Source organism: Rhinolophus sinicus, linkage group LG01, assembly GCF_036562045.2.
Source record: "Rhinolophus sinicus isolate RSC01 linkage group LG01, ASM3656204v1, whole genome shotgun sequence".
In the NCBI taxonomy this organism is placed as follows: domain Eukaryota; kingdom Metazoa; phylum Chordata; class Mammalia; order Chiroptera; family Rhinolophidae; genus Rhinolophus; species Rhinolophus sinicus.
The window spans coordinates 44,840,632-44,853,781 of record NC_133751.1 but is presented as its reverse complement, the minus strand read 5'-3'; the positions used below and the strand labels follow the sequence as shown (position 1 = coordinate 44,853,781).

Below are 13,150 nucleotides of genomic sequence, written 5' to 3'. Positions count from 1 at the left end.
AGAAGGTAAAGGAAATTGTGCAATGTTAACTACTGGTGGAACTGAGTGGGAATCCACGTCTCCTGCTTACAAGTCTTAGTCACTTCTTGTTTGGTTGGTTAGTTAGCTGGTTGGTCAGTTGTTTTAGGACCTCAGATGCACTGAATTGGATGAATCATTTCTTTGGTTCATTTCATGCTTTCCTTACTAGTCCATGCATGGCTCTGTTATATTTAGTTACATAGTAATTTTTATAGGTGATACATGTCCCTGAATCACCACCCAACATAATAGCTGAGACACTGACAATTAACCTTCATGTGAAATGCCTCCCTATCTCTTTCTCCTGCCTCCCCTCCCTGGTCTCACCAGCATACTGAATAGTATATTCATTGTTCCACTGATTTCCTTTTCATATAATTATATGTAAATATATATTTATATTCCTAGGGAGTTTATATTTTTATTTTATTAAACTTTATGAAAAGTATTCATGCTATATGAAATATTTGGGGGATTACATCATTATGTATATAATTTGATGGGCATGTTGTGATTGGAGTTCTTTTTACCAACAAAACTAGGTAATCAGTATACACACACACACACATCCACCATGGTGTGTGTGTGTGTGTGTGTATACATTTATATCATAAAGACTATGTCAAACTATCCAGCTTCTTCAACTGGAGACATATTTAAATGGACTCTACCTATATATTGTATGGTAAAGACCCATTCAATAAATATTTATAGGGTGCCTACCATGTACCAAGAGGTACTGTACTCTGCTGTGACACATCCGTGCAAATAGATACACTCCTCTCCTCCTCCCAAATATCCCTGATCTCATGGAAATAACATTTTATATCTGGACAGAAACAGACAATAAATAAAATACATATGCAAAATATACAGGATGTTAGATGATAAATGTTCGGGAGAAAAATCATACAAGGCCTTTGGGGCTTGGGATTTGAGATATTAAATAGAGTGCTCAGCGATGAACTGGGGCTGGGGTGAGTGGGGAAGATCCCGATTCACGGAGTGACACGGAGGTAACTTGTGAAAGAGCTCAATCAGAACAGAAGTAAACTCTTCGACCACCCCCACGCTCAGCCTAGTATGTGTGCAGGGTGATGGGCTCTGTCGATATTGATGGCCCCCGGAGGGACAATGGATTTTCCTCCCACTTTTCTTTCATCTGGCCATCCACTTGGCTAACATCGCCCTGGCAGCGGACGCCGCACCTGCACGCCTCGCGCGACCACTACCCGAGGGCACTTTGCCGCCGCGGTGCGAATCCCCGAGCACGCGCGCGGAGGGGCTGGGCGTGAGCCGCCTGCTGGCCGCGCCCGGGCCCGCCGGGGACGCGCGCGCGTGCTCGGCCCGCGGCCTCTCGGCAGGGACGCGGCCGGGAGGGCGGCGCGAGCCCCGCTCGGCGGCTGCTGCGGCGGCTGGTGTGGGCGTTCACACCAGGGCTGGGAGGAGGAGGAGGTTCGCGGCGAATAGAGTGAGAGAGACATGAGGCACCCCGGCAGGAAGCGAGAAAGAGTTCGGCGCCGGAGTGAGTTGTAGAGACGCGGGGCGAGCAGGACCTGCGCCTGCGGGAGAGCGTGGCTGCCTGGGCTCCTCGCCCGCTCCGCGCTCTCCTGTGTCTGCTTTCAGCACCCGGAGCCGAGAACAGTTCCCGGCTGTCTGCTCCGCCGCCGAGCGGCCGCCGCTGGCGGGCTACCTGGAGCCTGCGACCGGGCTCGGGGGCGCCCTGCGAGAACCCAGGGTGCACTCCACCTTCTCCCCACTGTCGGTGTGCAAGCACATACGGGGAAAGCATCCGGAGGCCTCAGGAAGCCCTGAAGAAGTCGAAGCAGGATGTACCAGGGACACATGCAGGTAAGACATTTCCATCGAACTGAAAAGAAATCTTGGGGGCTAATTTAAGAGCAAAGCGGTTCACCAAGTTACTGTGGTCAAGTGCTGCCTTCACACAATTCAACAAGTGAAGTGGTGCAACATGACCATGACATTTCTGACCAGTGCGATCGGTGAAACTAGACGGTGTTTCTGAGGGTGGGAGACGGGGAGGAAAGACCACCTCGGAACTTCGATTGGCAAGTTTGTTTTCTGTACATTCTCTGAGCCTGTGTCTTTAAACAAGATCAAGGAATCCAAACAGAGGAAACCTGGAGCTGACTGTGTGTTTCCGTTGTAATCCTATTGATGCAACTGGGCATGTATGTCAACTGAAGGGCAAACAATAATAGGAAAGACAAAGCTTTTCCTTCACCATCTGCAAAGGTTTCTTGAGAGTTAGAACACTTTGCACTTTTGTGTTATTTTTTAAAGCGATCATTTTTTTTAATGGTTTGTGCAGTGTTTTTCCCTCCTCCAAATGATAGGACATTGTCACCTACTCCTATAGTCACAGGATGACTTAGGAGGATGAATTTCAAACATATGTCCAAGAGGCTCTAATGTTTTCCAGGGGAAGTGCTGCCTTTGGTTGTTAATGCTCATTTGAGCCGCTGCTTCTCTCTAATGCACTCTGCTCTCTTGGGCAAAATTACTTTAACCTTGACTCCAGTTCTCACTCACATGGTTGGTTCTTATAAAGGCAGGTGTATGCTTTAGGGGGGAAAAAATGAAACACTAACTCGGCTTCCTAAAGTACGAACTGAGCTCTTTTTGCTTTTCCTAATTCTGTGTCTTTTAGAGCAATTGAAAATAGATAAATATGTTGTTTCATTTATGACTTAGTACTACCCAATATTAAATTTCCAAGTCTGTAGGGAAATTCTTTTGGACTGTAATTTATTTTTATATAAAGTAATGTTATATCATATTGCTAAGTTTTGTAATAATTCTGAATCAGCACTATCAGAATTCCAAAAGCATTTACCATATTATTAACATCATCTGTTTTGAAAAACTGTTAAGGGGATTATATCACAGCTGAAGGATAGTAATTAGTGACTGAAATATATTTCTAAATATATATATATATATATATATATATATAATAAATGTGATCTGCATGTTTCTTATTAAAGCTACACTAATTGGAAAGTTTGGTAACAAAGAAGCTTTCAAGCAATGACTGCTGAAAAAATTAACAAAGGATGGTAATACTATAATTTTATGCTTCATTTCCACTCAAAAATGATACTTACAATTTTTTATATTATCTATTTATTATCCCTAAACAGTTTTTCTGTAAGAGTAAAATAGGAAGGTTTTAATAAATAGAATCATTCTTCAGAAAATTGCTCATTCACACAAAATTCATAATTGACTAGTTGGACAATTAACAAAAACTTTCCACATAATTTCTTTGTTTGAAAATACAGTTTTGTGATGAAGAATTGAAGCAACAATCTGGTAAATTCAGGAACCCAAAAATAATTGTAACTCAATTTTATGAATATTTCAAGGGAGGATGTTACTGAAACTTGAATTATCTAGAACAATGTCTGAGGGTTTCATTTCACTTTGAGAGAACAAAATGTAAGACTCTGCATGTGCTCCAAAGTTAATGTATTTTTTTTCTTTTTGCTCATGCACTGCTTAACAACAAATGTGATGGCTTGCTATAAAACTCACAAATCTTTGCTACCAAGCTTAATTTGAAAACATTGCTAAATACTGTAATCAATATGCTTGCCAAAATTTCAGAGCACAATACTTTTACCCTATTTACTATTTATTATTAATATTAAACATAAAACTTCGAAGGCTATACTAGTTTAGTAGCTATTAAATGATATGATCGCCTGAGTGGGAATTCTCCCCCCCCAAAAAAAAATAATGCCTATTAAAACCTGATTCACAATTTGCTAACATTTTAAAACTCCAATCTCTTCCCCAAAGAATATTTAGCCTATAGACAAAATCTCCATCATGTTGGTATATTTAGATTAAATAAAGAATCATTTCTTATCAGAAATAGCATCATCTTCCTGGGTTTACCTTACTGTAATCACAAGGGAAAAGAAACATAGCCCAAACACGGTTATTAAAAATAAGAATATATATTTGGTAAAGTAGACCAGGAATGAATAGATTTACTAACATTTCTGCCAACTTTGGTGTATGTTTGAAACACTGGTGTTTCTTAGCTGATACCTTAACACAGGAGTGAAACAGAAAATGTTTGCAATCATTTTCTTTGCCTTCTAATTCTCTGTTCTGTATCCAAGAGATTTTAAAATAAAACGCTTTGTAAATAAACAGTCTGGAGTAAGGGAGGTTTTCACACGAAGCCTTAAAATGTAGTCATATTTAAAACTCCTGTAGTGCCTTTGTTTTTACAACTCAATGATTTTGTACATAAAGTTTATTAATTCTTATACATGCGACCACTTCATCCAGTTTACTGTAGAAACTGAATTTGTTTTAGGAGCCACAAACTTTTAAAAAACACTCTGCTAGTTCATTAGAAGATAAAAGTTGACATCTATTACAGGTAGATAAACAGAGTGTATATATTTCTTGGTTTCATAATAAATATATGTCACTGGCATATTTATTAGGAGCAGGGCCCCAGAGTTCTAATGTTTTCCAATTGCCTCACTAATTATTTCCAAGGGGAATTTATCACCCCAGCAACTTAAGCAAACGTTGTTTTTTTAGTGGCTTTTAGACTTACTTTTTTTTCCCCTTTGACCAATGGCGCCGATGGTGATTGAATATACTCAGCATCAGCTCAGACCAAACTCTCTATTCCTAATAGATGATCTGTGGTCTTAATTCCTCCAGTACTTCTGTGTGCTCTGTATTGTGATGCTTCCTTGTATGTGTGCATTAGTTAACACTGCCAATTAAAGCAAAATAATTATGTGGCTCAGTATATTTCTTTAACCAAAAATTTTTTCTGGAACTACAGTTATTAAAGTTATTTTGAAAGGCAGTCAAACAAAAAAAATCTATTTGCAATTGTAACTGATCTTTATTATAAGCATTCAAAAAAGACTTTTTTGACTTATTCAAGCCGGCTGAGGAATCATTCCACACCCTCTGGCTTCACAAGATAAAAATTAAAGAAAATTTAAATGACAAAATTATAAGATTATTAACAGCCATTTTTATTTGTCGTCCCCCCAAAGAGATTTTATGTTTGTTTTTATTTATGACTTTGCTTAAGCTTTTTAAAAAATCTTCATGAAGGGAACAGCTTGAGTAACATAAATTATGTTAATACATTACGTCTGGCCACTTGGGATTCATTTTGATTCACTAGAAACACGAGATAGAAGCCAATGCAAGGTTATAGAATATACAATGTTGTTTTCAACATCTGTAAAAGCTGTTTGTCATAATTGAAATCCTAAGCAAAAGTATAAAATAGACAATATTTATCACAGGTACTTCCACTTCTCTAGCAGATCCATTTTTCCCCTTCTAATGCCACCATTTTCTATCCTGTGTCATTTCTTTATTAACCCTTCACTAACAAAGATATAATTAATAACAGTACACCACACCACATACACACCTGACAGCGGTATTTGCATCTTCAGAGGAGAATTTTTTAAGATTTGTTTGGGACGGGAAGAGGGGTGTTTTAAGGGAATGAAGTAATGCTGGCCTGAGGCTGGAGCTGGCTGTGTTGTGTTGGTTAGGAGTAGCTGCTGCCATCCCCTCTCTCCCCAACTCAAATCGCACCTGCTCTCCTGCTCAGAGTCTTCCTGTGAGCGATAATGAGCATTAATACAATTAATTTATTGTCTGAAGTATTAACTAGACCTCTATTGAAGGAAATTCATGTAAAGTGAACCTGACGTCAAAGTTATGACATCAAGCTTCAGAAAGATTCTGAAGTGCCTTCCGATATATTTACAAGCAAATCATGCTTGGTATGAGTGTAATATTGAGCTTTTAATATTTACAAATTATAATACTTATGGTATAATATTGCACAATATTTGATTTACCTGAAAATTGTATTCCCCAGTCATACCAGCCAACAGTTTACATTATATACTTACTGTAAGAAACACAATATGTTCTTCCTAGATTTTGTTTATGGTTTATAAATATTCTTCCTAAACACATGTGTTTGAAAAAATTTTTCAGCATATGAATGTTTTGACTATAAAATATTTTTAAAATAAAAAATAAGAAAAGGTTAAAACAGAACTTGTTCATTTTAAAATCCTGAATCTCTCTCTTGCCACTGCCAACCTAGGAAACATTAAGATGTGATGCATCATGTAGTCAAAACATCTGGCAGACTGCTTCTTTACACTTCTCATTGAGATCACATGCTGCTAGCAGAGGCATGCGCTAGAGCTGTTTAATGGTTTTATATGCTAGAATTAACTTCTTAATACATTTATGGAATAACTAGTGTGCATTTCCTGCACTAAAGGTGAAGGTAAAACCTAACCTTACATTTTCTTATTAAAAGACCTAAGTCTGATATAAATGTTTTGGGAAATCAAACCAGGACGTAGTATCAAATACTCTGATAGAGAAAATGGGGTTGCCATGTTTCTGAAACATGTATCACCTTTTTATTATTCAGAATTTATAAAGGGAAAAAAAATCATCTTGAACTGCAGCATGTAACTTGTGGATCAGAGACCAGAGTGTTATGAATTGGGGGTCACATTTCTGTCAATTACCCCCTTTATCTCCACCTCACTTAATTCCACTCCCTAGCCCCCTCCTCTGCCATCCTCTTTACTAGGAATACCAAATGGAAGAATTCTTTCCCTGGTCTGTTGAGAAAGGTTTCTGTATCTTATATATTATTATACAGAAGATAGTTGATACCCTATTGGGTAAATATCAAGACCATTGCTGATTGTTCAGAGCTCAGAGTATAACATAACACACTGTCAATGTTGCCTTAATGTCATTATTTTACTGATCCTTATTAGTACAATCTACTACTTTTCCTGTTAAAACTCCATTATGGACATGATCATTCTTATTCTCCATGTGAGATTTTACTAAGTTTCTCGTCCTTATGTGTTATTTTTAGACAATCACTGTTAGAAATTTCACAGATGAAAAATAATGAGCTCATTCAGATAGGAAGAGGCTGCTTATCCGCCATTTCATTCAAGGGCAGCACATAGAATCCTACCAGCAGCTCTGAAATGGGACAAACCTGAACCAAGTGGGAGAGTTTGCACTGCAGGCGCATGCACTGCTCCCCAAAGCCCCTGGTCATGCACAGAGATTTCTGGAACACCAGACAAACCCTGCAAGTGGGTCTTGGTGTAGCGAAAACTTTTTTTTCCCCCTAAACAGAATGCCATATGGTGAACTATGAATCATGGAGATTCCAAGGGAGGATTGGTGTTGCTGTGATGCCTGAAATCTACCTAGGGAGCGAAAAAATTCCCACTCCCACACACCCTCTTAAAAACTATGTAGTTTTTAAAGTAACTGGTATGGTAGAAGAATTCAAAATCATTTCATATGAGTAATAACTAAAGTAACTAGGGGTGTTTGGCTTGGAAAGTAACTCAAGGACACCATGATGACTCTACATAAATATTTGAAGAATTATTGTATAGGAAGGGTATCAAATTATTCTGTGTAGCCTTGAGGGTTAAAACTGCTATCATATCAGTGTGAGGTAAAGTTTCTCTAAGACAATGACAATAAGACTCTGGATACAGCACCCATCCCCACTGTGGTGAGATGCCTACTCAGAGATGGAAGAGGCCTACAGACGGAAGAGGCCTACAGATGGGAGAGGCCTACAGATGGGAGAGGCCTACAGATGGAAGAGGCCTGCAGATGGGAGAGGCCTACTTGGAGATGGAAGAGCTTACGGATGAGCAGAGTATAGGGTCCCTGCACACACCAGGCCTCTGTTCCAAGACCATCACGCGTTGTGGAAGAAATCCAGTGGAAAGCACCATGAGATGGCATGTGTGTTTGCATGTGCATGTCTATGTGTCCTACCAAAAATTGTTGTAGTCGACTGAAGTAATGACCTTAAATAAGCAAAATTCAGCATGTCCTGGGGGAAATATTCCCTAGTTACCTGGAAGTATAAGGGTGAATGAACATCAGACAGAGCCATGAAAGTACCATCATGCAAAGTGATCAAAAATAGTAGAAGGAGGGAAAATATGGAACCTCCCTAAGGAAATGAGAAAGAGGAAAACATTTAAACATCATGAGAAGATGAAGCTGCTAGAGCTGCAAAACATCTTTTTAACCTTTCGCATGGGCGTTAACTGTAACATGCTTATGCTAAATGATATCCTTTGATCATGTGAGGCTGTGCCACCTGACTGGGTGGGTGATGAAATGCCCGTGATACACTTGGGAGCATGTTGGACATGGAGGATCTCAGGTCCCACCCCAGACCTTCTGAATCAGAAACTGAATTTTTCAAGATACCCAATGATTTATATGCACATTAACGTTTGAGAAGCACTGGTCTGAACATGTCTATATAGAAAATAAGGCCTGATCTATTGCACTTGAGAACTTAGCAAAAAGTTTGATGCTGGGGTAGCTTTCTGACACTGCAGAGGCATGATAAGGCCCCTGACAGAGGAGATGACAAGAGCAACTATCACAACTAGGTTTGAATAAAATTTCTTCCTTATATTGACACCATAACCGCCACCCAATTGGTTGTAGTTTTTCCATCTAGAGGAAGCACGAAAATCTATTGTTTCCACCTGAATAAACAAACCTTCAAATATTTAGAGAACTATCATGTCCTCATCCCATTAAATCTTTTCTTCTCCAAGATAGACAACCCAGTTCACTCAACCATTTTTCATAATGACATTTTTGATGTCTTAATGGCTCCAGGAAAGTATGGCCCTCTGAACAAGACACACGGCCTAAGATGTGATCTGACTAGTGCCAAACACTTTGAGATTATTTATCTCTTGGGAAGACGTCTACTCAGACAGCCTAAGATTACATGAGCATCTTTAGACTAACTTGTTCTCTAAATTGTTCAGATGTTTCTATTCGTTGAATATCTTAGGTGTTACCTCACAGGTGTTAGGTCTTTAATACCAGAGTGATCTTGAATCCAAATATGCTCATTAGAATATTCTAGGTTAACAGTTCCTTATGTCTCTAACAGTAGGACTAGTGTTCAGTTTTGAGGTCATAGAATCCTGCATTTAAAAGACTCTTGAAAATATTTTGTTCAACTGTGTCATTTCACAGATAAGAAAACTGAAGTCCAGAATAAGAGGCTTGTTCAAGAAGTCCCACATAGGTAGTTAGAAGAGTTAGTATGGGGCATGAGAGCTGCCTTACCCAGTGTGCTATATACTTTATTTTGATATATATGACAATAAAAAATCTAAGTGAAAAGCAAACACTATAATAAACCACAGGATGTTTCCAAATGTCCAGGTGTTTGACATTTAGTCACAAAAAAAATTGATATTTTCCTGCTTTTCAGTTTTAGTATAACTACTTGATATTTTATGTATTTGGTTTTTGTAATCATTTGGCTAACAGTGGAAGAAAAGTCTAGCCTGTAAGTGAGTTTTAAAAGGTAAATGAGGTGCCGTGAAATGTATCATTTCTTTTCCTAAAGGTGTTCCCCACTGTCTTTCCTTGAACTGACTAGATTGACCATTTGAGTGAACTGGTTTGATAGGTTCTTGGAACTAGCTACCTAAATATACAAATAAATCAATCAGAGGTCGTTAGCTGTAAGCAACAGAAACCAACTCTGAACAATACCCTAACTAAATAATTAAAATCCACGCCACCCAAGAGGTGATCTTCTAGATGTCCCTCTCTGGATGTGGTGCCCTGAGGAGGACACAGCATCACTCATGTAATATTACTGCTGAAAATGCACAGCGCGAATCTAACCATGATAAAATCTCAGAGAAACTCAAGATGAGGGATATTCTATAAAATAAATGATTACGTTTTACAAAAATATCAATATCAGGAAAAACAAGAACCATGATGTTTACAAATTAAAAGGCCAAAGAGATATGACAGCTAAATGCAATACATGATCCTGATTGGATCCTGGAGTGGAAAGAAAATTGTTATAAAGCACACCGTTGGCACAACTGAAACTTGAATAGGGACTAGAGATTAGGTTAGCATTAGTGTTATACTTGGTAACGGAATTGGATCCCTAGCTGTGGCTACATAAGAGAATATTCTTGTTCATTAGAAATATATGCTACAGGGGTAAAGGGGTATAGTATATATAGCCTACTCTCAAGTGATTTGGAATAATAAAAATAATATATATGATATAATTATATATATAATTATATAACGGGGAGAGAGAGAGAGAGAGAAAGCAAACATAGCAAAATATTAAAAACTGGCAAATCTGGTGAAAGGACATTATGGAAGTCCATTGTACTATTCTTGCAATTTTTCTGTAGGTTTGAGATTATTTCAAAATAAAAAGATCTTTTTTTACTGTTTAAAAACAAGTGCGTTGGGGCGCTCACAGACTCCTGGATCTAGGTTCTGGATGAAGGGATCACACAGTAGGCAGGGGCACAGCCCATCGAACTCCAAACCAGACTAGTACGGACCCCACCGCCACCCTCATGGAGCGAGGAACGTGAGAGCTTGCAACGCTCACACCCCGGACTGGACACTGGTTCAGCCACTCACCACTGCTGCTGCTGCCCATGGAACCCAGCTGCTGCTCCCCACTGCCAGGATGAATTCCCTACCAGGACTTCTTCGGTGCACCCCCAAATCCAAGTTCAGAGTGGGGGCAGGTGCCCTATTTACAAGATAGTCTGGGAAAGTTCATATCTGCTTCCCATCAAGACTCCAAAAGTGGGCCATTTTCCAACTATAGAGCTTAGATTTCAGAAAGTTAAAAAAAAAAAAAGCCAGTGTCCACTATAACATGTTACAGATATTGCTTTTTGAAGCAATAGCTACCTCTCTATCTTGGCAAAAGTCTAGTCTGCCTTGAGGGATAAAAGTTAAAATAACTCTCTTTAAGCCCTGTGCTTCTTTGTTACTACCTGCCATTATGTGCAGGCCTGTAGGAGAATAGCGTAAAGCTGGAGTATATTGGTTATTAAATCATGCAGCAAAGAGGAGCAGAACGATCGCTCCCTCATTCACCAGTGTCCATTTACTGCTCAGTCCTATTCTTTCTGAGAAATTGGAAAGAGCCCTGTGAAGAATTTAGTAATTAATCAGGGAATTAAAGTATATATCATGAACCTTAGTGATAAGAACTTTCTTTCCCTCTATATGCAGGAATTTAATGTGGAAAACTGGGCACATTAGTGTTTCATATTCATCCAAAGGATGATTATAATCAAGATGCCCCATGTATTTGAGTCATTAGTATTGTATTGATATGCAGTCTATTATATAAATCTTTAGGAAGATTTATGTAAGACAGAAAGAAAGTGTTCTTAAGCTTGGGGCAGGATTAAATGAAAATAGAATCTTGGAGATACAAAGGTCTTTAGAGTTCATACAGCACAACTTTGTCATTTTACATCTGAGGAAACTGAGGGTTAGATCTTGATGGAATTAATTCTGTAATTAATTACCTCTTCCCAAAATGAAAAAAACAACAAAAAAAAACAGAGCTGAAAGGCTTTCAATGGCATGCATCCTACATCGCTTAATAATCTCTCGTTTGAAGAGGCTACAAGAACATACTGGTTAAGAGCTTGTAGTCCAGGATCAGACAGCCCCAAATGCAAATCCTGGCTTCACCACATATTGTCTGTGGTGATCTTGCTCTAATAACTTGTCTTCTCTAAACCTCACTGTTCTCATCTGTGACAGGCAGATAAAAAATGTATGCACACATTGTGATGACCCCCACATAGGATTGTTTTTGTAGAGCTGGCCAAGTGTTTCATATACACTGTATGTGGAAGAAGGAACTGAACCACAGTGGTGCCTGTTATACCTGGTTGTTTACAATGGTGGCAGATGCTTGATTTTCTTATTCTCTCACAGTTCTGGATTTTCATTTTCATTTCCCTATCCCCAAACTCTTGCCTTTCATATATTGAATATTCACTCACCCTTTAACATTCCACTATGTTATCCCGAAGTGAGTGCTGCTCTGCGCCCCCACCAGCACTCTCCCACCCTCCCCCACACACACACATTAGGGATATCTTCCTTAATGCTTTCTTAGTACCTTATATGCATCGCTAATACCATAAGTAACATGAGGTCTGACAATTAAGTTCGCGAACTCATCCTAGAAAAAGTGCTACACACCTCATTGCTGAATATCACTACGGTCACCTTCAAAGTACTCTCCTTTGGAAGCTATGCACTGACACCAGCGCCTAGCCCACCCTTCAAAGCAATTTTGGAACTCTTTCTGGAATGGCCATCAGAGCTGCTGTCGTATCACCCTTGATGTCCTGAATGTCATCAAAATGTCTTCCTTTCAATATTTCCTTTATCTTCGGGTAAAGAAAGAAGTCATTGGGGGCCAGATCAGGTGAGTAGGAAGGGTGTTCCAATACAGTTCTTTGTTTACTGGCTAAAAACTCCCTCACAGACTGTGCTGTGTGATCTGGTGCATTGTCATGATATAAGAGCCATGAATTGTTGGTGAAAAGTTCAGGTCATCTAACTTTTTCACGCAGCCTTTTCAGCACTTCCAAATAGTCAACTTGGTTAACTGTTTGTCCAGTTGGTACAAATTCATAATGAGTAATTCTTCTGATACCAAAAAAGGTTAGCAACATCGTTGCAGTAAGTTCGCGAACTTAATTGTCCGACCTTGTATAGCTTTAATTATTTGTTTTTGTCAGTCTCCTGAACTACTTGTAAGCCCGTCTATGGCAGTGACTGTATTCAATACATCTTTGGATCCCTGGACACTAGTAGTGCTACATACATACTATTAATGCAGTATTTATTTATTGAATGGATGAATTGGTGAATGAATGCATGAAAGAAAGAATAAAAGAATGAATGGATGAAATATTCAAAAGAGTCCTTTGCTATTCTTAATAAGGACCCCAAAGTTGGGATAATCCTCCTGATTCTAAAGTACACAGCCCCAGAATCTGGCCTATTCCCATGAGTATCAGCAGCAAGTGCATACCCAGTGAAGTTTCCACACACTTGAAAGAGAATCAATTACAGGGAAACCTTATAAACCTTATAATTAGATTGCCACTATAATTAACCAACACTCTGCTGTCAAAGTAGTCTATGCAGTTTAATGGGTTCAACCTCTTTAAAG

The 13,150-nt window shown here is 39.0% G+C and overlaps 1 protein-coding gene across 8 annotated transcripts in view; it reads left to right on the top strand.

The window, feature by feature from the left end:
* Nucleotides 1-1,364: 1,364 nt before the first annotated feature.
* The window catches only part of PEX5L (peroxisomal biogenesis factor 5 like), a 203,830-nt gene continuing 192,044 nt past the window's right edge, over nucleotides 1,365-13,150 (top strand). For 6 of the 8 annotated variants that reach the window (XR_012494900.1, XR_012494889.1, XR_012494899.1 and 3 more), the window contains exon 1: nucleotides 1,366-1,872. Coding sequence is in view for 5 of the 8 variants with exons in the window: in XM_074328345.1 (XP_074184446.1) it covers nucleotides 1,852-1,872 (21 nt within the window). In the remaining 3 variants the exon portion in view is untranslated. Of the gene's footprint in view, nucleotides 1,873-13,150 lie in introns of all 8 variants that reach the window. The other 2 variants (XM_074328363.1, XM_074328359.1) reach the window with 1 other exon arrangement.